Raw genomic sequence first — 27,288 nt, 5'->3', positions numbered from 1 at the left:
AAAGCAGAAAGATGTGGTGGTAGAAAAAAATTGTGGACATTGGAATTCATGAAACTTCTTTGTACTTACCTCTTACTTCCAGTGCTTCCTTGGACAAGTCAATTTTCTTCTAAGATCCTATCGTTTTCTCATCTGTTTTTTTTATAATGACAGTTTTAAGATTATTTAAAAATGTATAAAGTACCTAGTACAGTTTTTAGCCCATAGAAGGTATCATTAAAAATCATTTACTATTATCATTGCCTTTGTTTTAATATAAAAGTGATCTCATCTCCAATATAGAATTCTCACACAGTTTCCTAAACCATCTGAAATCTAGTGTTAGCTTGAACATTTATGTAATAAGAACTGTTCAATTGTAGAACAAGCTAGCTGATAAAATAAATGTTTTTTACAATTTTTATCTATATGCTTTCTGGGGTCACATGGCAATCATTAGGGGACTGGAAAATAGCTCCCCTGGGTGCTCTCAGCTAGACTGGATGTACCCAGCGCTGGTTTTTATAACACAGATTTGCTTGAGGAGCTAAAGTGGATCTCTACTCAGTTAACTGTCTCAAAAATAATGAAGCTGGAGTCAGATGCAGAAGCAACAAAGCCTTGCTCACTACACTACCCAACCACTTAGTTTATGCCAGACATTCCTACAGTTTCAATTGTCTCACAAATTCACTCACCCATAGCCAGGAGGCTTAACTTGATGATTCTTCAATGAGCTTCCTTCCTGTGTTTTAGGTCTCAGACCCTATGCTTTGTGACTTTTCTCTTGTGAAAGCTGGACTGGACACAGATTGCCACATTTCACTTGACTAGATTGGCTCCTAGGTGATTGATGTATGTGAACATCACTTGCAGTTCTTGTGGTTTCTTTCAAAGGATCCTGACTTTACACATACCAGCCCCTTCATAGGACAGTGCACTCTTAGCAACTCACCCATGTTCATCACTGCCCCATCCATTTCATAGGAATGAGTCTGTAGACTCACAGCATCTCTTGTATAAAATAATTTATGATGTTGATAACTATGTATGATCATTCACACATTAGTGTGAACCTGTCCCTCTGACTCAATCTCTAATCCAATTCTTATTGTGACATTAAAGCCAATGTCCTTAGTAAGATAAAAGTCCCAACATCACGATTCAGGGGGAAGACTAGAAATGGAGAAGACTGTCCATGCCTGAAACCACACCACAGACAAAAGGCTGTCCCTGTGTCTGCACAAGAGCATGGCTAAGTGTGGGCTACTTCTGCCCATTGTGAAAAAGCTCAAGGCCATGAAAAAGCTCAAGGTAATTGTTTTAGAACCCTAGACCATGAACAAGTTTAAGGTAATCATTAAGGTCCAGCTAATTCCCTTGCCCAATTTCTTGCTGTTGATACAGTGTCTATCTATTTCACACACATTTCCCTCATATGCTTAGTGGGTAATTATTTCCTGTTAGTAATTTCAGGAATATCACAGTAAATGACTTGAACTTTCTTCACAATGCCTCTCATTTCCCTGGTCTGGCTAACATATCACTTGCTTCTTCCTTCACTGGCAGCTCCCCCACTCTGTTCCTCATTCCAGCTATTTGGCCTAATGCCAAACTAAAACTTCTGTTGTAGGAATCCCATTAACTGAATCTCTAAATCAGACCACACAAGGATGTTATTCAGCAAAATCCCCTTTCCTAGTCTCTAAATATTCTCCCTGCTTTGAAGCAAACTTCTCATCACCAGTTGTATAGATAAACTTCTCTTAAGGGCTAAGAAATGTCTTTTCTAGACTCTTTCCTTAGCCCAGACTCACATGACTCCGGGAGAGCTGAAATGAAAAGGTATTTGGAAGGTGGTTTGGAAGCATCCTCAGAAGATTTAAAGAACATTACTTGTCTCCCACCCTCAACTATCTGAATGCTGGGCTGAGAGGCTGTTATAATGATGAAACCTATCTTAAAGCACCCCCAGAGATTTCAGTAGCTTGCACTGGGTTTATGCCTAGAACCATCTAGGGAATTTCTATGTTCCATAGGAAATTGAGTATCTAAGCTTTTGTCTTTTGGTTGACCAGATGAGAATATGGAAGTGAAGGCAAAGGCTTTTGTTAAAGAGGCAAGGAAGGAGTATTTGTAGTCTACTCTCTTGGGATTCTTTCTCTATTTTTGTTTTGTTTTGGTTTTAATTCAACACATATTAGTGTTGGCACTATTTATCTAAGGGCACCTAACATTTTAGAGGCACTGAGGCTACAGGGACTGTGGGTATCTGATCTGGATCCCTCTCTGTTGCCAATGTGGACCCATTCCCCAAGGATCACAGGACATGCTTTTTTTCCTGTTCCCCTCAGTGATTATCCCTGGCCCATTCTCTATGTTTACTCCTTCCTGGGACTCCACTATCAGAAAAAGTTTACTGTGTATGTCGCAGACTAGCCATTGTCACACAGCTGCAAAGCGACTGGCTTTGTGAGATGTCTTGTCATATATATATATATATATATAAAACCCGTGCAAGATGTAGCAAGCTGGTAATGGAACTCAGTAGGAAATTACACTCATATGTAGAAGATACGAAGGCAGTTTCTTACCATATGAAGCGATTTTATTGAGAAGATTTATACATGAAACATTCCCAAACCTCTGTCTCCTGGTGTCCTTTGGTGAGAATCTACATTCATTGTGTTTATCTCAGTAAACTGTGTTGTCAAGGAGCTTCTTTGCATCAAATCCACAATCCAGTTTTCTCTGTGTCTAATTCATTCTTGGCCAGGACTTCCATACACAGTGAATTTATCTGGTATAGCCTCACCACTCATATACTTTACTCCATCGTGCCTCACAAACTTCTTTTAGATCATAAACAAGTGTCTTAAACTCCTCTATCCAGAAAACCAGCCCAGCCATCATTTAGAACTCCAAATTATGGAGGGAGACTTCCAAAAATTGTCTTTGCAAAATTATGGTCTCTGTCCACAATTTACTGCAGGACTTGGCCTCTTCTTCATCTTTCCAAATACTCCCCTGGTTATTTTCTCCCCTAACCACACCATATTTAAATGGATCTATCTTTCCTATGGGCAGTTCCCACAACTGGACCAGATTTAAATTCTGACCAGCTGCATACTATTGATCTTACCTCCTAAGACTCTCTAAGCCAGAAGCATTTGAACTTTAGTGTGCTTCAAAATTACCTGTAGCTCTTATTAAAATACAAGTTGTTAGCCCACATTCCCTAGAATTTCTGATTCAGTTAATTTGGAGCAGAGCCCGCAAATTTGCCTTTCCAATGGCTTCCCAATAAATGCTGATACAGCTGGCTAAGAGATCCCATTTTAAGAACCACTGATCTAAGAAAAAGAATATTTACATTTTTTTAAAAAATCTCAGTTGGGTTTTTCTCCCCAAGTTGCTATGTGGTCTGTACTCCTGATGAGTTCCATCAGACAATATAGCTACCACAAACATCTTTAAATAAATCATCTTAAAAACCTAAAGCAGAGCAGACTTGCAGCAACTTTCCTTTTACAGAAACCATTCCTGAAACATCTTATTTGTCTACAACTAAAAGTGCCTCCAAGAGGCCTTCAATTCATTACACTCCTATTAGTAAAGGAAAATACAAATAAAGGAAGAAATAAACATTCGTAATGTCTTTATCATTCCCTCAAACAAGTCAGCAAGTTCTGAGGAAAGTCCTGGGTGGTGCATTCTGTAGAGGCTATGATAGATCTGTGGTATATCAACTTGGGTAGGCTAAACTACATTCCCCAGATTTCCCATTCTGACATGTTTCTAGATGGAGTGGGCCACTAGACCTAGTCTCTAGTGAGCATAAGAAGATGGAAGGGAAGCAGCAGCCATGGTGTATACATGCATGTCTTAGCTATTCAAACACTCATACAAGTGCTACTGCAATGGAATTTCATAGATGTAGTAATACACCCCAATAAGTTGACTTTAAGTTAGGGGAAATTATCCTGAGTGGGCTTTTCTTAACCACTTGGAAGGTCTTAAGGGGGCTTAGGCCTTTCTACAAGGAAGAGAGATTTGTACCGTGGAAAATAGTTTCAGTCCATGCCTGACCATCTGCTTTATGGATTTCAAACTTGCTGGGCCAGGCCAAGCACCGAATAAGCCATTCTCCTGAAAAGAACTATATCTGCATCTGTATCTATCTATATCTATATCTATATCTATATCTATATCTATATCTATATCTATCTATCTATATTTATAATCTTACTAGTGATTTTTTCCTCCTTGAAACTTGGCTGATACAGAAACCAATGTTTATTTCATTGTATTATTGATGTATGTCTTCCAGGAAGTTAGGGTTTGGGAAAAGGAAAAGGACAAATTAAATATGTGATTAAAAAGAACATCACACCATGATCTTGGATGAAAGACTTGATACCCTAAAGATGTTTAATCTCTTCAAATGAATCTATAAATTAGATGCAAGCCCAGTTAAAATTCCAAAAGAAATTCTGTAGAAATTGTCAAACGTTGACATTTATATTGAAAAATAAAAATGTAATAGCCAAGTTTACAGTAGCAAGCTGAGGACACTTGTCCTGCTAGATATTAAGAATTATTAAATAACAATTATAAAATAATGAAAAGCCCAGAAACAGACCCACACATTTGTTTAACATTTATTCCATTAATAATCAGAAAGGATAAGATGTACTAATCAGTAGTTAGAGTTGGCTATTAATATATTTTAAAACATAATGAATATGACCATTTCATGACCCATAGACAACAAAAATTCTAGATGGATTAAATTCTTAAAATATTGCAGGCTTATATTTTGATGACCCTGGCTATCAAGAACAATAAGACAAAAATGTATATATCATAAATGACACTGCAGGAGAGGAAGAAATTCCTTTGTCTTTCAAGATTGTGCTAGCTGAACTAAGAATCAAATCAACATGAGACAGGTTGATAGGAGAAATCAAATTTCATTTTGGGTGTATGGGAAATAGACATGAAATACCAAAGACAGTCAGGCAAAATGAGGTATATGTGTCATCCTGAACTAGAAGAGGATAGTGGTCTGGGACTTAAAAAGCAAAAGAATGCAACAGGAAGATGTTAAGAGTAAATATTTGATAAACAAATGTTTGCTAGACCATTCAGAAACAGCAGGACATAGAGAAGACTTTGATCAAACAGGCCTGGCTAGATTCCTCCCCATCTACTACACCTAGTTCATATTATTATTTAATTATAATCTACGATGATAACTCTCCCTGGAGCAGGTCCTCTACCTAAATTCTTTTAAGCAGTTGTGGGGGGAGGTCAAAGTTTCTTCTTGAGTTTTCCAGGCTTTTATCATTTTCAGTTCAACATAATCTGCATGCTGAAGTGATACATCTTGGGGGCAGACAGCCTTGGCTCCTACTAAGCAATTGAGACCCTTCTTTTCATAATTTATGTTAACACAATATGGAATAATAGAATTCAATAGGTTAGGAGAAAACTACTGAAACAGATAAAAGTGACAATATATTTATAAACTTAAAATAAAAATAACTCTAGGGAAGCCTGAGTGTCTCAGTTGATTGAGCACCTGACTCTTGATTTCAGCTCAGGTTGTGGTCTCATGGTTGTGAGATTGGGCCCTGCGTCAGGCTCTATGCTAACAGCAAGGAGCCTGCTTGAGATTCTCTTTCTCCCTCTCTTCCTGGCCCTCCCCGGCTCACTCTTTTAAAAATTTTGTTTATGTTTATTCATTTTTGAAAGACAGAGAGAGATACAGCACAAGCAGGGGTGGGGTGGAGAGAGAGGGGGACACAGAATCTGAGGCAAACTCCAGGCTCTGAGCTGTCAGCACAGAGCCCCATGCAGGGCTCGAACTCACGAAGAGCGAGATCATGACCTGAGAGGAAGTCAGATGCTTAACCGACTGAGCCACCCAGGCACCCCACCCCTGCTCATTCTTGCTTTCTCTCTCTCTCTCTCTCTCTCTTTCAAAATAAATAAATAAACTTAAAAAATAAGTATAACTCTACATCAACTTTTAGAGACTAGTAACCATTTAAGAAAATAGGAAAAATACACAAAAAGAAAGTTCATATAGTTAATAAGTTTAGAAGGAAAATGCAACTGTAAATAATAAATAGACATTATTTCATATGCATCAGATTAGCAAAAATAAGCCACACCAAGTGCTAGTAAGAATACAGGGAAATGAACACTCTCAAATGTTGTGTGTGGATGTGTAAAATAACAGAAATATTTTGGAGAAAAATTTAACAATATGTAGTAAAGGTGAAAGTATGCATACGATTGAGTAAAGCAACTCTGTTTCTTTGTACATATTATATTGTAAAATATTTCAACATTGTAATACCATAGAACTTCAAAGAAATGTTACAGCACTTTGGTTTAAACGAATGAGGCCCCTCATAATTGGAAGCAGCCCAGCCTCCATAATAGTGTTCCATTCCTACCTCTGCCCCATGCCTAACCTCCTCACTCCTACCCCCACTCTCACCCCACTCTCATTACCACCCTACTCCCACCTCTACCCAATTCCCAGCTTCCATTACGACTGAGGAGATCAATAGCTTGGGATACCTGTAACTCATTTATTATCACAAAAGGCATATTATGGCAGATCAATTAGGACACTAATGGAGAAAATCTCTTGTAAAAGGAGACATAAAATGTATGTTTTTTTTATCTGTGATAGCAAGAGTTAAAACATTCACATGAAAATGTAAGACAATTGCATTACTTTAAAAGGATGGCATACTATTTTTCAATTTTTTTTTTAATTTTTTTTTTATTCTCAAGTTAGTTAACATACAGTGTAGTATTGGCTTCAGGAGTAGAACCCAGTGATTCATCTCTTACATATGTCACCCAGTGTTCATCCTGAAAAGTGCCCTCCTTAATGCCCATCACCCATTTAACCCACCCTCCATTCCCCAACCCCCATAAACTCTGTTTGTTCTCTTTATTTAAGAGCCTTTTATGGTTTGCCTCCTTCTCTGTTTTTATCTTATTTTTCCTTCCTTTTCCCTATGTTCATCTGTTAAGTTTTTCAAATTCCATATATGAGTGAAATCATATGATACCTATCTTTTCCTGACTTATTTCAAGTAGCATAATATGCTTCAGTTCCATCCACACTGTTGCAAATGGCAAGATTTCATTCTTTTTCATCCCAGAGTAGTATTGGATGGAATGGTATGTTACAGATAGAATACAGAGCTACATTATGCAAAATACTGCATGAAAAAGGTTATACAGTAAGCCTTCTATGTTTAAACACACTTACAAAGCCAGACAATACATTGTAACAGCTCAGTTCATAATTATTAAAGAAACAAAGTGTGTGAGGAGAAAATATGCTAAAATTACATCATTAATTGAGTATCAGTTGAGAAAGAGGACTGAAAGCAGAGATGATGAAGTTCTAACAGTGAGAAACTATAAAAATCCCTTGATTATTATCTAGAACAAAATTTAAATACTAAACAAACTATATTAGCTTTAGATGTCTTTTGTCATGATAATGCCGCATAACAAAGCAACGCAAAACTCAATGGTTTATGTAGTAGGCAGAATAATGCCCCCACACCCCTAAAAATGTCCAAGTCCTAATCCCTGGAATCAGTTAGACTACATGTTAAAGGACAATTAAGGTTGTAGGTGGAGTTAAGTTTGGTCAATAGCTGACCTGGAGATGAGGAGATTATCCTGGATTATCCAGATGAGCCCAGTGTAATCAAAAGGGTCTTTGTAAATTAGAGAGAAGCCAGAGAGAGAGAGAGAGAGAGAGAGAGAGAGAACCAGAGAAATTACATGGTGAGAAGGATCTACTCTTGCTGGCTTTGAAAATGGAGGAATCAAACCTTAAAGGCAACCAACGGAATCGGAAAAGATATTTGCAAATGACGTATCGGACAAAGGGCTAGTATCCAAAATCTATAAAGAACTCACCAAACTCCACACCTGAAAAACAATCCAGTGAAGAAATGGGCAGAAGACATGAATAAACACTTCTCTAAAAAGACATCCAGATGGCCAACAGGCACATGAAAAGATGCTCAACATCACTCCTCATCAGGGAAATACAAATCAAAACCACACTTAGATACCACCTCACACCAGATAGAGTGGCTAAAATGAACAAATCAGGAGACTACAGATGCTGGAGAGGATGTGGAGAAATGGGAACCCTCTTGCACTGTTGGTGGGAATGCAAACTGTTGCAGCCATTCTGGAAAACAGTGTGGAGGTTCCTCAAAAAATTAAAAATAGATCTACCCTATGACCTACCAATAACACTGCTAGGAATTTACCCAAGGGATACAAGAGTGCTGATGCATAGGGGCACTTGTACCCCAATGTTTATAGCAGCACTTTCAACAATAGCCAAATTATGGAAGGAGACTAAATGTCCATCAACTGATGAATGGATACAGAAATTGTGGTTTATATACACAATGGAATACTACGTGGCAATGAGAAAGAATGAAATATGGCCTTTTGTAGCAACATGGATGGAACTGGGGAGTGTTATGCTAAGGGAAGTAAGTTATACAGAGAAAGACAGATACCATATGTTTTCACTCTTATGTGGATCCTGAGAAACTTAACAAAAGACTATGGGAGAGAGGAAGGAAAAAAAAAAGTTAGGGAGGGAGCCAAACCATAAGAGACTCTTAAAAACAGAATAAACTGAGAGTTGATAGCGGCGGGGGGGTGGGGGGGGAGGGGAAAGTGGGTGATGGGCATTGAGGAGCACACCTGTTGGGATGAGCACTGGCTGTTGTATGGAAACCAATTTGACAATAAATTTCATATTTAAAAAAAAGAAAGAAAATGGAGGAAGAAGACTAAAAATGAAGAAATGAGAATGCTATCTAGGACCTGGAGAAATCAAGGAAACAAACTCTTTCTTAGATCCTCCAGAACAAATATAGACCTGCTGACATCTTGAATTTCATCCAGTGAGATCCTTTCAATTCTTGACTGCTAGAATTGTAAAGTAACAGATTTGTCTTGTCCTGACTCTACATGTGTGTGATAATTTGTTACAGTAGCCACAGGAAACTAATACAGTTTATAACAACATGAATTTTATCTCAGTCTACTTCAGTTAGGCAAATTCTTAACTGGGCAGAGTTGGATGGCTCGGTACATGAGGCAGACTGTGTTAGCTTAGTTCCAGGATTTGAACTGAATCATGTCAAGTCATGACAACTCCAAGTGTTTTCATCCTAGAGCCCAGGCTAAGGAGAGAGAGGCCAACTGGGTCATGTTCTTCTCAGCATATATCGGTAGCACACAAAGAGCCAAGCCCAACAGCACAAACACATTTAGGGTCTCTGTTCATATCACATCTTCCAATATTTCAATGTTCAAAGCAAGTCACTGTCAAGTCTCATGTCAATGGCTTGGGAAAGTAAATTGCATCCAGATGGGTAAAGGAGACTTAACTGCTGGCTCATAACCCACACTGTCATGCATGTTTTAAATATTCACCAAATTAGGGATGCCTGGGTGGCTCAGTGGGTTGATCATCTGACTTCAGCTCAGGCCATGGTCTCGTGGTCGGTAAGTTCGAACCCGGCATCGGGGTCTGTGCTGACAGCTCAGAGCCTGAAGCCTGCTTCAGATTCTGTGTCTCCCTCTCTCTCTGCTCGTCCCCCACTCACGTTTGGTCTCTCCCTGTCTCTCAAAAATGAATAAACTGAAAAAAAATGTAAATATTCACCAAATTTTTCTAAGAAGTAATTAAAAATTGGTTCTACCTTAATTTATTTAGGACTTTGCCAAGAACCATAGTCACTGATGGTAATAAAGTATATTGTATTTGGGTTCATTACACTACTGACCTCTATCCATCTGTGTTTGCAACTAAAGGGGAACAGAATTTGTCATTCCAAAATATCTTTGTCTTAAGAATTATTTTAGCTAAGTACTTTTAAGAAACAGCAGACAGAAGGAAAGCTCTGAAAATTGAATAAAAATTACCCTTTTGTAAGAGACATTTACACTTGTAAGGCAAATCTCCATTTGTTCTGGTATCTCCCTCTCCCTTCTTGGAAGAGAAGGAGGAGCCTCAATCACTAGAAATTCTTATCATTGGAGAAGACAATGATTTAAATCTTCATTAAAAACTGTACCCTCCTTGTGGCACCTGGCTGGCTCAGTCAGTAGAGCATGTGACTCTTGATCTTGGGGTTGTGAGTTAGAGCACCATGTTGGGTGTAGAGTTTACTTAAAAAACAAAAATATCTTGGGGTGCCCGGGTGTCTCAGTCAGTTAAGCATCTGACTCTTAGTTTCTGCTCAGGTCACGATCTCACATTTTGTGAGTTCGAGCCCTGCATAGGGCTCTATGCTGACACCACAGAGGCTGCTTGGGATTCTCTATCTCCCTCTCTCTCTGCCCCTCCCTCTGCTTGTGCTGTCTCTCTCTCTCTCTCTCTCTCTCTCTCTCTCTCTTTACATTTATAATGTAAAAATAAACATTTTTAAACAGACAACAAACAAACAAATCTTACCTGTGTTACTGTGCTTTTCCTAATAACCTCCCATTGTGGCTTCTCCTCTTCCTCCCAACATCTTTTGTCTTTAGTTGGAGCTGTTATTTTAAGACAGTGGGTTGTTTGGGCCATTTCAGGGAGTTACTCAGTTTCCTCTGTCTTTCCCATGTAAACAGGAGATACGTATGTTATCAAACTTCTGTTTTTCTTGTGTTAGTCTTTTTATTTCAGAGGTGGCTCAACCAAGAACCAAGTAGAGTGAAGGGAAAATTATTTTTCTCTCTCACACAACTGTCCTATTTACAGAGACTAACTTCTAACTTCACAAGATTTCTATTTCTTGTTATGCTTGAATATTGCATATTAAAAGACATATTATTTATCTCCATTACATATAATGGATTATACACACATGTATGTATTATACATATACCTATCACATATATGTATGTATCACATAATATGTATACAATTGTTATACCTATTGAAAATTATTTTTAACTATTGTATTACAGTTGGGATATTATATAGATTTTAGTGCTTTTCAGTGTATTATGCAGGTAATTTAATAATTAAGAATTGCTTAAAGTAATGTTGGGTTTGAGAGGGATAGAACCACTACCTTAGAGCAAAGTACACATTAATACAAAAAGAGCAACATTTTCTCCTTACCATCTAGATTTCCCAAAGAATTAAAACCATGCCATCAACATCTCAGAATGAAAACCAATATTACTTAGCATCTTTATCTAAGAGGAAGATAGTTTAATTGAAAAAATCTAATTTTTCTAAGGGATCTAGGTTTTTAGGGTAAAAGCATCTCCAAAAGCTTTTCCTATTTTGACAGAAGTGGGAAGAAACACAACTAAACAAATGTGAAGACTTACATTTTTGAAACGTGAAATCTTGAGTTTGCAAGAGAATCTATGATTAGCTGCAACTAACCATGAACGTGTTATCAGATAAAATTCATAAATATTCCCCATGTGCAATTCCTGGAACACAACTGACCATACATTAACCCAGTGCTTCTCAAGGTGAGGTTTTCAGGACAGTAGTATCAATATTACCTGGGGACTTGCTAGACAGGCAAATTATTGGGTACCACCCTGGACCTACTAAATCAGAAATATGAGTGATGAAACTCAGCTATCTATATTTTTTAAAGCCCTTTGAAAGCTTGAGAACAATTGCTGTATTCTTTTCGATGGTAGTTATACAGAGAAATTTATTATAGAGGCATTTGAATACAAAATGACTCTCTTTGTGTCTTCCAAAGTTAGTGTCCATTTAGAGAATTCTGTTCTCTCTTTTTTAAAATTTTTTTTAAAGTTTATTTATTTTTGAGAGAGAGAGAGAGCACGTGTAAGCAGGGGAGATGAAGACAGAGAGGGAAACACAGAATCCCAAGCAGTCTCCAGGCTCTGAGCAGTCAGCACAGAGCCTGATACAGGGCTTGAACTCATGAACAGTGAGATCATGACCTGAGCTAAAGTTGGATCCTTAATCGACTGAGCCACCCAGGCACCCCTATTCTCTTTTGATAGGAAATTATCATTGGCTAAATCAGTACTTTGTGCTCCTCTTATAATGGCACAGGAGTACCTGAGTATTAATTGTTTTGCATGAGGAGTATAGACTATTATCTATTTGAAGCATGACTTTATTCAAAAGTCCCCATGACAGGATTAAAGCTATATCTATAGGCATCCACCAAACAGAGGGAAATCACATAATACCATTATTACATGAAAACTGGGAGTGATCAAAATTGTCCCTTTTCCTCTGAGAACCACTCTTTAGGTCCTGTTGTTCTTCAAGTACCAGGCCCAATGGGATCCCCTAATGAGTTACTTCTTTTTCCTTTTCCTTTTTCCTTGACTTCTGGAGAGTCATATTTGTGCCCTGAGTTTTTGGGTGATGAAATCACACAGTTGAAAACTTCCCTTATATAGTGTAAGAGTGTTGGTCCACTGCAACAAGAAAGCTTATATGTGTTTCCTGGGAATAATTTCAAGGAGAGCCAGTGGGGGCAGGGAGACCCTTCCTAGTAGCTCAGCAAAAAAGCAAAAGTAGTGTGCCATAAAACATGAAATAGGCAGATTTAATTTGTGACTTCAAATAATAAGGCTCTGGTTATCAGAAGAGAAGAGGGGTAAGAAGAATGTAGTAGAGCATTTCTAAGTAGGTTCTGATTTTAATCCTTTAAAGGTATCCCACCTCTTCTTTCAGTTGGATTCTTTTCCCTAAATGCTTTCTATCTGTAGCCCCCACTAATTCTATTTAACTGGCATTAATTTGTTAGCCACACAGCAACTTCTACCTCAGATATCTGAAAATACTGCCTCTTTTCTGCAAATTGAGCAAGTTTACAGAGGATGTAGAAGATGAGGGACTAAAGATTCAAGAATTAGATGGTTTTGAAATAATGCAGAAACATTGTCAGATATGACAAAATAGAGCTGATATACAAATCCTGGTTCATAGTGAGTACTTAATAAATGCACGTTAAATGAGAGGAATTGCTTAAGGAAAGGAAACTTAGCTGAAGTGCTATGCAATAGAACACAGACATAGGCAGATTCATGCCGTGGGCAAGAGCAGAGAAGTGAAGATAGAAGTTTTGTCAAGAAAAGAAGAAAGCAATGTGGAAAACACTTTAAGCAAAAGGAACTGTTACTCATGGGCCTGCTTCTGACATTGTCTCCAGAATTCCAAACACTTGACATAAAGGTCACACTGAATTTCCTGCTATCACTTAAATATACCTAAGCTGTCTAACTATTGGAAAATTTTAAACTCCTCAGATGTTTCTAATATGCAGCCAGGACTGTGAACTACTCTGTTGACTATGGAGTATGAAGGTATCAGGGGGAGAAAGAAAAACTGGCTGTTTCAGGTGGTGGTATGTGGTTTTGTATGATCAAAAACAGAAGCTTAAGAAGCAATTATATTTTCACAGACACACATAAAGTTAGGAAGTGGGTCATTTGAAGGTCCATGGGGAGATGGAACAGCAAGGGGAAACGCTCTAAGGCAGAAGCAAACTCAGCATGCTTAAAGAAGAGCAAAATGTCAAGAGTGATGTGAGCGAAGGGAGAGAGTGGTAGAAGCTTAAAGGTAAAGAAATGATATGAGGCTGAAGGACACTTTGTATATCATGAGTGTCATGAATAAGGCACAAGGCATGATGGGAGTACTTCGGAGTGCCTTGTACATCATGGCAAAGACTTTTGATTTTATTCTTTATATAGTAGGATGCTCTTCAGAATTGTAATATCATGTTTATATATTTTTAAAGATAATAGGTCCACTCTCTTAGGCAATTTATTAGACAATAAACAATATATAGGTGAAAGGGAAGCAGAAAGACCCTGAGTAGGTTATTTAAGTGGTCCAAAGGAAAACAGAATGTGTATTGGCTACAATGGTGGTGATGAAAATGACAATAGTCAGAAGTCTCACTAGAAAAAGGGAAAGTCCATTGCCCAAAAGAGGAGTACAATTGCAGGAACAAGTTTTTGTATGAGGGAAAGGAAGTATGATTGATTCAGTTCAGAAGCAGATGAGTAAACTCTAAATACGAATGAGGCAGACATCCGCTGTAATAGGAAGGCACAACCTACAGGTACCAATGCAGTCTATTTTGTGGTGGGAAGATGAGTAAAGTATCATTGGGTTTCTTGTTTTTCTTACAAAAAAGAAAGATCATCTTCTGAATTTTGAGGAAGGAGGTATGCATATTAGGAGATTAATAATAAAAGCAATAAAATGTCTAACGGGATGAAGTATGACTAGAAATACATTATGGCTGCCTGGCTATACTGAGAACTCATCTAAGGACTGTGTAAACCAGAATCAATGATCATGCTGTGTGTTTTTTGGAAGTCATGTTCAGCTGCTCAGGTATAGATATAAAACCAAGTTGGATTTTTTTTAAAAATTTTTTTAATGTCTATTCATTTTTGACAGAGAGAGAGAGACAGAGCATGAGTGGGGGAGGGGCAGAGAGAGAGGGAGACACAGAATCTGAAGCTCCAGGCTCCTGGCTGTCAGCACAGAACCCGATGTGGGGCTTGAACTCACAGACGGCGAGATCATGACCTGAGCCAAAGTTGGACGCTCAACCGACTGAGCCACCCAGATGCCCCCAAACCAAGTTGGATTTAACAAGGATTAGTCTTTTATTATATTAGTACAATTAGGGGAATAAGAGCAAAGATGTGGAATATAAGCACAAGGAAGTGATTATAGTGATAGAAAGTGTTTTCTAACCTGTGAGGAGGTAAGATGGCGATAAGAAAACATGGTAGCTTTGATGGATTAGAAAGCCTACTCTCAGAGGATTATAGAAGTGGAAGGCACTAGGAAGAGTCAACAGGAAAAATGTAAGCTTAGGTATAAGAGAATGGATCCTTAGAACAAGATTTTAAAGATGGGTATTCTTGGGGCAGCTGGGTGGTCAGTTGGTTAACTATCTGACTCTTGATTTTAGCTAAGGTCATGATCTCAGGGTCATGGGATCAAACCCTGTGTCAGGCTCTATTTTGAGCATGGGGCCTGCTTAGGATTCTCTCCCTCTCTCTCTCTGCCCCTCCCTGCTTGCTCTCTCTCTCTCTCTCCCTCTCAAAAAAATTAAAATATTAAAGATGGCTATTCTAGTGCTCTATTTATGATATTGTGAATGGCTGAAGTAGTGTAGACAAAACAACCATTGAGAATTGAGATCAAGAAATAAAAGACTAAGCTTTTTATCAGCTTGTCTATATGAACCAATTATAGGCAATCATTATGGCAGAAGTAGTAACAGAGGGAAAGGCAGTAAGAAAGGTACAAAACATAACTTGATAGAGGAGGCTGAAGGTAAAATAGGTAAATGCTAAGAGAGTAGGGAAAGGTAGTATGATCTGACAGCCTGAATTTCAAAGGGGCCTGTATTTTTCAAGTGGAAGGACAAAGATCTAGAAAGTACAATGAGAAATAATAGGGCTCTAACACATTCCTCATTTTCAGACTCTATAGTCTGTGAACAACACAACTTATAAAAACAGCTTCCATTTGATGTGGCTGCACAGAATGTAATGTGCTCAGAACATAGTCTGGTTTCTGTTAGAAGAAGAAACTAAAGTGAATTTTCAAAAAAAAAGGGAAGTTTTTGACAATAATCTATAAATTCCAAAAAGTACAGTGTAAAGATTTGGGAAGTGATGAGTAGGTAGGGAGCTGAATATAATTAGGAGATGTCATAACTATTTGGTAATTGAAATTCTGATCATAAAGACTGACTATGAAGGCTAAGTTGTCTTAAGATGACAATAGAAAACAGGAATGGGAACTATGATGAGATTTGTTCTGATGGTATCTGAGGGGAAAATGGATGTTCAGATAGAATTTAATTATTTTGTTCAGATCTAATTTATTGTTTTAATGTTCATTTTGAGAGAGAAAGAAAGAGAGAGTAGAAGAAGGGCAGAGAGAGAGGGAAAGAGAGAATCCCAAGCAGACTTTGTGCTGTCAGTACAGAACCTTGCACAGGGTTTGATCCCACAAACTGTGAGATCATGACCTGAGCTGAAATCAAGAGTTAGACGCTGAACCAACTGAGCCACTCAGGTGCCTCAGATTCTTCTGTCTCTTTAATGGTACCTCCCACCTCTCTCTTCATATTTCCATTCTCATTCTGCCTCTGGGTCTTATTAGCTCTGGAATACATAGACACTAGTTAATGCCCTGTTATTCTCTCTTTTGAATACTTAGAAAACCAAACCTAGTCAAGTTTCAAGAATGTGGAAGAATCTAGCAACATAAATTTTGTGGAGTCTTTTTGTAGCAAATTTAACAAATTGATTTTGAGTGTCACATTTTAATTGAACTAAGTATGACTAAGAATAATTTGTAAAGGGTGTTGTTCTCTGAGTTTTAACTGTCGGATCATAAACATTTTAACTGTAGTAGTCAGTTAGGGTCAGATACCTATATGAAAATCAAAGGAAATTTTTAATCTTTTGTATTTGTTTGTATGAACCAGTTTATAAAATTGTATAAATGTATGCAACTTGTATAAATTTGATTGTATAAAAACAATAGTGATAATATGAATGAACCAAATCCTAGGAGGAGAATTAGAATGAGGCATGCCTATAGTTTTTGAAATCATGCACAAAATTCTTAGTATAAGCAAATTTAATTGTGTTCCTACTACATTTAGGAAAGTCCTGACGGTCCTGGTGTGTGGTACAGAGCTTAAGTGCAGAGTGCATTTCAATAACACTGCAGATAACCTGAGACGTGTATTTCTGGAATCATATGTTCTAAAGGAGTACCTTAAGTATCCAGGCATTTCCCTGAATTGTGTAATAAAAATAATAACCTGTGATAGTATTAGTGACACAAATAATTCTCAGGATTTATCCTGTACAATTGACTTCTAACTAAGAAGCTCCTAGCCTTATGACTAGATAATTGTCTCTGTTTTCATCTTAATCTCTTCTCCTTGAATTGTACAGGATCTACAGACTCTCTTCAGCAAACCCCATGTGGGATGTTGCTTGATTGTATCAGAACTATCTGTTGTCAGGGTCTGCATGGGCAAGAGTGCAAAGTCCTTTTAAGTTACACCCTCTATCACTACTTTCCAAGAAGGACTATTCCATCTAGTACATTCTACAAAATGCTAGTGACAGTGTTAACTTTATTCGGGCAAAGATTCTTCACTTTGTGTTATTGGTCCTGGTTGTCTTCCCCTCCCCCCACCACACACACACCTCTATTATAAAAATTAGCTTCTGGAGAGCCTAAATGGTTCAGTCAGTTGAGCATTCAACTCTTGATTTGGGCTCAGGTCATGATCCCAGGGTCATGGGATAGAGCCCCACATCTGTGCTGAGCATGGAGGCTGCTTAATAGTGTCTTTCTCTCCCTCTGCCCCTCTCCCCAGCCTGTGCTCTCTCTATATATATCTCTCTCTCAAAATAAAATAAAATAAAACATTTTTTAAAAGTTAGCTTCCTTTTAGAAGGCTAAGTTTAAGACAAATTTCCACCATAATGCAAACATATGCATACCTACTTCTTATAGGAATCATAAATCATCTCCATGAGTGAAACTGCTATGAGGACTTTCTAAATATAGTTTACATGATAATATTAAGTTCCCTAAAATGTGGGACTATGAGTCGTGGCTATAGGCACAAATTGGATTTGCATGACCTGAAAAATACATGAAATGGAAAACATGTGGAAGATGAAAAAAAATAGGTACAGTACAGGCAGGTATTTGTGAAAGGGGTTCTTGCTTTATTGCTTAGAGTGTCTATGGAAGGTCTTTGGAAGGAAAGAGAAATTCAGCTAATTCATGATAGGAACTGAAGAATGAAAGAGGACAGTGGGCTGATTTGAAGTAAATCCCTCATGGTTAAAGGCAATTCAATCTATACATGAATGAGGGCTAGTTGAAAAGAAATAAATATGCACTATTCATACAAAAAAACTGCAAAGGACTGTCCATCAAGTGCATTGATGGGAGCTAGTGGGAAGCAACCATCTGATGGTGTTCTTATTTGAACAATCTATCTTTCACATGTCTGAAAAGCAAAGAGAACCAGAAGGAGAAACAGGATCATAACCAGAGAGTGGATTCCTGGAAGATGGACAACATATGAAAGCAAAGAAACTCAAAGGAAATTTCCCCCAACAGCTAAGCCCTCTTACAACAAGGGGTGAGTAAGTATATTTCTTCTCTAACTGGGAAGCTTCCCAATGATATGATCATGGGTCTTGTATCAAAAATGTTCATCCTTTAATCAAGAATAAAAATATTTTCTCCTTTTCTAACTCAGAAGTCCAGAAAAATTGTTTGAAGTGTAGAGTTGCTGAACTGGGACAGGTGAGAGGAAAGGTCCACTACAACATCCTCTATCCAGAAAAGAAGCCTGAGGCTCACCTCACAAAGAAATGAGTGTGAAAACAATATAGATGTTTAGAGATAGATCTGAAGCCAGAATGAAGACTCCATTTCCCCAGAGAGGTATTTTTCCATCTTTCCCATCTCAGCAAGTCATTAAAAGCCAAACTTGTAAAAACAAAACAAAACAAAACAAAACAAAACAAAACAAAACAAAAAAACAAAACAACAACCACCATGCACGTCTCATTGACAGATGTCTAAATTTCACTTAACAACCACCAACAGTATCTATGATGCTAATCTTCAACCATTCCAGCATCCTGAACTTCACTTTGATGGGCATACCAGGCTTAGAGTCACAGCACTTGTGGTTATTTATTCCTTTCTCCTCCATGTTCTTGGCTGTCCTCATTGTCAATGGTGCTATTCTCTTTCTGGTGGCCACAGAGCCCACATTTCACATCCCAATGTACCTGCTCCTGGCCTTGCTGATGGTAGCTGACCTCATATCTACTCTGGCTCTATTGCCCAAGTTCCTTTGCCTCTTCTGGTTCAATGATGGGGATATAGCTGCCAATGCCTGTTTCACCCAGATGTTTTTCATCCCTGGAACATCTGTGGTATGATCAGCCTTACTTGTCGCAATGGCCTTTGACCACTTTGTGGCTGTATGTGAGCCGTTATGCTACAACACAATTCTGAGCCATTCCTTAGTTGGATGCCTGGGACTGATGGCTCTGGCAAGGGTGTGATTCTTATCCTACCCATGCCACTTCTACTTCAAAGGTTGACATTCTGCCACATGGTCATTCCTCATACCTACTGTGACCACATGGCTTTGGTGAAAATGGCCTGTGACCATACCAGACCTAACCATATCTATGGGCTCTTTGTGATTCTGCTAGTGGTGGGACTTGATCTGCTGCTCATTGGCTTCTCTTATGGCTTCATTCTTCAGGCTCTGGTATGTCTCAACTCTCAAGATGCTACCTATAAAGCTCTCAACACCTATTCAGCTCACCTCTTTGTCATTCTTGTCACTTATGTTCCTGCACTCTTTTCGTCTCTCATGCACCGCATTGGTCACAATATCCCACCTCATGCTCGTGTTCTCCTTGCCAATCTCTACCTTCTTCTACCCTCAGTGCTCAACCCCATCATCTATGGTAGAAAAATGAAGGAAATATGGCACAAGGTGACCAAATGCCTTTGCAGAGGGCCTGCATAGACTATGAGTGCTGACAATATACCTGTGAGTAAATAAACAGTGAGAACTACTGACAGTGCTTTGCCCAACCATCCAAGACCCAGTTATATCTTTAAATGGGCTGTGGAACAAATAGATCAGAAGGAACGTTTATGTGTGGTGGTTTCCCACATTTTGGCTTGTTTGTTTATTTGTTTGCTTTGTTTTGTTTTGGCTTGCATGAAGAACCGATGTTTATCCTTTCATTGAGCTATGAACTAAAAAAGGAAGAGGCCAAGATTGCTCTTTCTATGTCTGTTTAGACAGAAGCACTCTTATGGCACAGGTCTCCTGATGACTTTCACATCTGTGTTCACGTTCATCAGCTACACACAAGATTTTTCTGTAAATGAGCCAAGATCATCTTTCCTTGTCTTGCTGGAAAGTTTATACTTACTTTGGCTTTCTATTTTCTAATTTTTAAATCTGTGTCTGTTTCCAAAGAATGTCTTACTACTGAAAGCACCTAACATACTCACTATCTTTGGATACCACTTTAACACGGAAGTTGTCTTTTCACCAGGATTATTTCTAATGCAACAGCAGTGCAACATGTTCACGATATTAATTAGATGATTGTGATGATTATAACAAAAATGGATGAATTTGAAGATGACATATAGACACAGGTTGTGGTATTATTGAAATACATATCACAGGTTTCATTGCAAGGGAAAACATGTGTCTAGATGCCTAATTGGAAAGACTTCTGTGACCAGGAAATTTACCTTAAAAAAAAAAAAAAAGATATATGTTAACAGGAAGCTACCTGTTCCTTAAGTGATATTCCAGGGTAACTCCGATCATGAACAAAGACCAACTTATGTGATGAAGCTTTGCCACTTTGAAATATTTGAGTCATTGTAGTGCTTTCTATCTAATCATTTTAAGTACATAGTCATCATAGGGTCAGTTGCATAATGTAATAAGGCAAACACAAGATTGGATATTTAAGCAGAAATGACTCCATTTCCAAAAAAAAAATTTAATGAATCCATGAAATATAAGAACTAGTAAAAAATAGGATAGTTACAGTTTTAAAGTTAAATAATTGTTATTATCGTAAACTCAGGAAAAATAATCCTAAATTTTTAAATCCTTTTTAAATTTCTATCCTGTGCTTGATATTCTTAAAAAGATAATGACACTGTGAGAAGGAGTTGTGCATGTACTTTTTATCCCTAGCCAGGACTTCTGACCAATCCTGACCTCCTCTCTACTCTGTTCAGCTAACCAGTCTATAAACCTTAAGAACATCCTCAATTCATGTGACTTTGACAGTACTAAATACTCCTTTGATTGTACTAAATACTCCTTTTCCTTCAGTTTCCACTGGTCTTGCCTAGCTTTCAGTGTAGGGGGATGCCTACAAAACGGGAGTGAATCATATTATCCACACAAGAAAAGAAAGAAACCATTATCTTTAGCCTGTTCTGTTATTTGTCTCTCTTAGTAAAGAAATACCCTAATTCATTCTTAACTATGAAAGTATTTTTTTGTAGAGAGTGTGTTGGGTAAGTTTGGACTGAGGGGAAGGAAAAAGGGGAGAGTCAGGTAACTAATCTATGAAGGCTTCCCTGGCCTTTTTGTACTTCATAACCCAGATTTCCCATCGAAGGTTGGAGCATAGAGAGAGGATTTATGCCTGATACTGACTTTCAGCCACCATCATGGTCAACATGTCAGAGTTTTAAAAAAGCAAGACAATAAAGGACTGAGTAATCTACTGTCACCAATATAATATGAGTGATGGAGAAGAATGATAACATTCAAACCTTGGATAAACATGTGAGGATACTGGGTAATAAGAAACCATAAAGTTCAGGGCAATAGCTAAGGTTGAGGTAGTTCTATCCTAGAATAAGAGTGAATGGAAGAGGCCTATCTTATGTTTCTCACATTCTATCAATTTCAGCAGAAATACCATCTGTTTAAGTGGCTCTGTGCCACTAGGCTAGTTATGCTGGGTTTTTTTTAATATATAATAGCTTAGGGAACCATTTCAACTTTAACTGGTTATGTAATAATATCCACTTTGCAGGTAAATTTACAGAAGTTCAATTTCTTTGTAATTTTCCCATAATTAAACAGGTAGTAAGTGATTGATCCTAAATTCTCTTTTTGATGATAAAATGTCTTCCCATGCTATTATGCCCATGTTGTCTCTTTAAAGATAACCAAGAAGTTGTGCAGCAAGACTAAGTGTAACATTGATCAAGAATGGTGTTAATCATAAAAACATGGCAACTATTATGTGCCTACCTCATTCCTAACACTCATAATTAAGTAAGAGTATGTACGTTGTAGAATAAACAGTTGTCACTATTTGGAAAACTGAAAATATCTTCCTTTTCTAGTTACACTGTTTTTAATGCCCCACCTCACCTCCATCCAATCTCCACTGTTATGATACACGTTGTACCCCTAGAAGTTGGCTGTGATGGGATGCATCAGCCAGTCACCATGACACCTGCCTTCTTTTTGGGTTTGCCCAAGAGAACTATGTTAGTCTGGGTCCTCAGAGAAGGAGACTCTATGACAAAATTAAACATGGAAGAATTTTATTAGTGTAAATACCTGTGTGGATGAAGCTAGGGAGACAGGGGAGACTGGGAAAATCATCAGACTACAATCCAAGTTTGACCATGAGTGAAGGAGGGAGAAAATATTGAGTGAAAGCAATCTGGATTTCTGTGCAGCAAAATCACTGGGAAGTCTTGAAGCTAAAGTCAGAAGACTTTTTTTTTCTTAACCTTCCAGGTGTGGCTCTGCCCTTAGTATCTCCAGGGTCAGTCCTAATCATTGCCTGGAAGCAATCTTTGGTAGGCATGACTTTGGCAAGCAGAGGGACCCTCATCTGGTTACTTTTTCTGTAGGATGAAGTCTGCAATCTACCTTCTCCTGGCTGCCATAATTTACCCTTTATACAGCTCAGCTCTACTCCCCATGGGTTCAAGAAGTTCCCTTCTCCCCGGAGGGGAAACTCAGAAGACAATAGTGGGATGAATTCTGCAGTTGATCTCAGGGCTGCAACTAATGCTCATCATTGCCTTCCTCCACTCTCCAATCTGGATTTCCCTCACCATTGGCTATCTCCAAGGCAGGTGTTGTGACTTACCTGTGTGGCCCCAAACTTCATTCTGAAAGTGTCTAAACACTTGAGGGTCATATCTCCTTTTTAGTTCAGGATGTTTTCACATGTTCATTTAGTCTTATGATAGGGCAAGGGAGTACCAGTATGTACCCAAGTAAATCACCTGGTTTCACATGATTCCTTCGTGCTGACTTGAGAAAGAAGCCTTACCTCTTTCTGCTAATTAGGTTCAAAGTGGAAGGAAGCCCTGAACCTTCAAAATTCTACTGGCAAGAAACAGGCTAAAAATTACTCAGCTGCAAACATATGTAATCATTCATGAAAAAGTAAGGATCACTAAGGGTGAAACCATGAACCGAGAAGATAGAACTAAGTTCCCCACAGGGTGGAGCCAAGAGTCCTAGAGAATTAGCTGTAAAACATAAAACCTAGTCAAGGAACTCCAGCTAGAGTTTGCTTGCTCAGCTTCTTCTGCCCCAATACCTGAGACTCCATTCAGATGTGTTGCCTCCCTCATAGTTTATGAGAAAATTGTTTATTTATAAGACCATTATTTATACGAACATTTGCATAGTTATCTATAATTTGTTTTGAGAGACTTAGGACATCTCAAGACAAAAATTCCTCAGTGGAGATAATGAAAATGAAGAGGACTTGGCATTAAATTAGCCTCCAAAGACTTGAAAGCCAAGCAGAGAGTGATTTAAGCTTGACCAGGATATCAATCATATGAACATTGTTCTAATTTTTGCATGGCTAGGAACAATTCTATAGGCATGAAGGGTAAACTAGTCAGTTAACATATTTGTCATTAACAGCACTGCAACCGGTTTCAAGGGTTAATTGCTGCAAGCTAATGCACACCTTGTGTGCTGACTGACATAAGTCCTTTGGTTGCAGCAGAACTCATTTGCTTTCCTTGACAATTGTAGACCACTAGCCTTGAGGAGTAAAGGGCCAGAAATTTCCCACATGATAAGGCCTAACTATACCCAAAACAGCCACCAGGGATGCCAGCAGGTCTGTTCAGGGTCATGTCTACATACAAAAAAATGCCTGGGCACCTGTTTCTCCTGCACATAGCCCCCCTACCTGCACTATGCCTTCCTGTAAATCCCTCTAGTTATACCTGGACAGGAAAGACAGTCTCTGAGACATTAGTCCACCATCTTCCAGGGTTGCTTGCTTCTGGAATAAAGCAATCTTTCCTCACCCACCATCATTTATCTCTCCAGTGTTGATTTTTCAAGCAGCATGCAGCTGAACCGGAGTTCGGAACCAGTTCGTTGTCCAGTAATATCAACTGTCACATTTTCAGCATGGCCACAGGAGAGAAGTCAAGGCCACAGGAGAGAAGTCATACTGCAGTAAACACAATCAACCATAGATTAATAACACTTGTGAAGAAGAAAAATACCAGTGAGAAAAGAAACACAGTCAGGCTTCCTTTCCATGCCTTCTCTGATTTTCAGTTTCCCAAGTTTTCACAGAACCAGGTGCTGCTGCCAATTTCCTAGTACATTTTCCCAAGGTGTGCTGTGTTCAGACCTTAATAAATCTTTAGCCCATAATTTCAGCAAAAAAAACAACAAACCCAAAAACAAAACAAAATAAGGCTACTCATGTTTATAGAATATCTCACCAAAACAAAACAAAAAAATATTTACAGCATGTGGATTCCCTTCTGTATCTCAAATCCTTTCAAAAAAGATTAAAGAAAATCACTCTCGATCTCAGCAAAAACTAAGCCTCCTGTTATCACAGCTCTTCAGGCTCAGTCCCCTTCACTACTGACATATAGGTCATTTACATCATAAGCCATTGAGCTGAATAGTTTGGCTTTGGTTTGAATTTGGTCTGTTTTGTAGAGAATTAACTATCTGACCTTGGTCCTCTAACCAGACAAGCTGGACTCTTCCTCAAACCTACTGCTCCTATTTCTTCCATTCATAGAAAAGGCACTTCCTGTTCAACCTCATTTTTTTTCCGCCTCAAGCCTGTGCCCTTTATTTCAAGTTCTGAAATGTCCTAGCCCTTGGTATTCAACGGTTCAGCATACTGGAAACATTTGTTATTATTTCTTACTGCAGGCACAACACTCTGGAGAAGGTTCATTTCTTTCCCTCCTGGTAAACTATTGTAAGAGACTCACTTAAATAGTGGTCATGTGGCTATAACCATAGGCATCATTTTTACTGAATTCTGACTCATATATTAGTTATACAATATGATGAACAACACTAGAATCTTTCTGGTTTCAGCTTCATGAAATTTACAATATTCACCATTATATCTACAATAACCTTCTAGAATGAGAAACGATATCCTCTGAATCAATGAATTCCCACACGTGGGCAAAAGACCTGAACTCCACAGCTGTCATGAATACCTGTTCAGGACGTCATCCTGGGCACCCATAGAAATTGCCTTACAGAGGTCTGCATTCAAAGGTTTCCAGTATAAAATCGATTTTTGTAGCTATAACTATTAGCAGGGCATTCTCAAACATTTTCTTTGTGAGAGAATCTTGTCAAACAGTGAATTCATTCGGAGGAGCAGAACAGTTGACTCTGGGAGGTTCTACAAGTAGGAAATTAGGTCCAATGCTTCTAAACCTTTACGGTCAGGAGCTTCTCCTTTAACCTTTTCCTCTGAGAGCTATCTGAGACTGGCAGCTCAGGTCTCCTGTGCATATTCCTTTGTTCTTCATGGAAATAACCAGTCTCTTACCCAAACGTAAGGTGAACTAGCAGAGAAAATAAAGCAGTGACTGTAAATATTAATGTACTCTTCCTTGTCCTTTCTCATTGCCCCCAATCTCCATCCCCCGTTTCCCCTGAAGCAAACAAATACAAATGCATGCTCACACCCACATAATTCTCGCTCTTACATGGTAAAGTTGTGGGCCAGTTATTTTTGCTCAATGTTGTCTCCATATGGAAACATCCTAACTTATTTTCTATGCACTCTTTGTGTGCTTTGTTGAAAGTGCTTTTAAAAACATGATCAATATAACTTTCCCAAATGGCATGTCAAGAAAGGAGAGAATATGTCATTATTCTAACTTCATAGGGAACGATTCTTCCTTTAGACCTTTAGAGTTACTGAGAGCAAGGAGGTCTCCTGTGACATAGCCTCTCTGTCCAAGAGTGGGGCAGTCAATCTGCCCAATACGACATATCTCATCACTAGTCAATACTCCCAGGAACTGCCTCCACTAAACATTTTTTCCTCATACCCACTACTGCTGGATGATCAGACAGGCTTCTGACCATGGGTTATGGTTACAGGGTCCTTCTTCCAGCACCCGTATTTGGTCAATTTGTCCCGAAACTCTTTGGTTTTCACTGCATAAATAATAGGATTGAGCATTGGAGGAACAAGGAAGTAGAGGTTCCCAAGAATGGTGTGCACATGGGGTGCAATTCCCCTACCAAAGCGGTGAGTGAGAAAAGAGAACAGTGAGGGAGTGTATGAGATAAGCATGACACAAATGTGTGTGGTGCAGGTGTTGACTGCTTTGTGGTGGGCTTCCTTAGAAGACAGTCGCAGTACAGCCCGGATGATAAGCACATATGATGAAGCAATAGCTGAGATGTCCAGCCCGATAACCAACAAGGCCACCACCAGACCATATATCCTGTTGACTGTGGTGTCCACACACACCATCTTCACCACAGCCATGTGCTCACAGTAGGTGGTGGGGATGACGTGATTTACACGAAAGGGCATCTTCTGGAGGAGGACAGGCATGGGCAGAATGAAAAGGATGGCTCTCACTAAACTCACCAGGCCAATGAGCCCAATGCGACTATTGGAAAGGATGGTGGCATAACGCAGAGGTTCACAGATGGCTACATAGCGGTCAAAGGCCATGGTCATCAGGATGGCTGACTGCAACGCTGATATGGAGTGGATGAAGAACATTTGGACCAGGCAGCCCACATAGCTGATCTCACTCTGGCCAAACCAGAAGATGCACAGCACCTTAGGAATGGTAGTAGTGGACATGCCCAGGTCTGTGAGGGCCAACATGCAGAGGAGCAGGAACATGGGCTTGTGCAGGGAGCGCTCGGTGCAGATGGTGAAGATGATGGTGCAGTTCCCAAGGATGGTGATGAAGTACATGGAAGAGAAGGGGACAGAGATCCATCTGTGCTTGTCCTCCATCCCAGGAATGCCTTGGAGAATGAAGAAAGGTGGGTGACCCAGGGATGCATTGCAAACAGTCATGGTGATTCTTTGGGGAAATACCTGAGAAGAACAATAAATAAAAAACTTCATGAGCCTCAAATTCCAAAAGAATCAATGTTTTCAAAATGGAAAATTCAAAAGGTGGAATGTGTAGACACTCAAAAATGATTCTGGAATCAAGCTAACTTATGTCATGTCGTATAGTAGAATGCTGTCATGTTAGAGTTATAATAATGTGATGTAACATCTGACAAATACATATTTCATTTTTAATGTGTTATTCATGATGAACTGAATCATTATTCACACAAGACATCATTTTCACAAAAGTTATTATGTGTAATTTTGAAT

At 38.7% G+C, this 27,288-nt stretch overlaps 1 protein-coding gene and 1 pseudogene across 1 annotated transcript; one reads left to right on the top strand and one right to left on the bottom strand.

Moving 5' to 3' along the window:
* The first annotated feature begins 18,696 nt into the window (after window positions 1-18,696).
* LOC122482608 lies at window positions 18,697-19,631 on the top strand (annotated as a pseudogene).
* Window positions 19,632-25,584: 5,953 nt separating this feature from the next.
* LOC122482607 (putative olfactory receptor 52P1) lies at window positions 25,585-26,976 on the bottom strand. Its single transcript, XM_043578918.1, has one exon. The coding sequence runs from the start codon at window positions 26,974-26,976 to the stop codon at window positions 25,999-26,001; it is 978 nt and encodes a 325-aa protein (XP_043434853.1). The 3' UTR covers window positions 25,585-25,998.
* Window positions 26,977-27,288: the final 312 nt, after the last annotated feature.

This window comes from Prionailurus bengalensis, chromosome D1, assembly GCF_016509475.1.
Source record: "Prionailurus bengalensis isolate Pbe53 chromosome D1, Fcat_Pben_1.1_paternal_pri, whole genome shotgun sequence".
NCBI lineage: Eukaryota > Metazoa > Chordata > Mammalia > Carnivora > Felidae > Prionailurus > Prionailurus bengalensis.
This window is presented reverse-complemented; position numbering and strand designations above follow the sequence as displayed.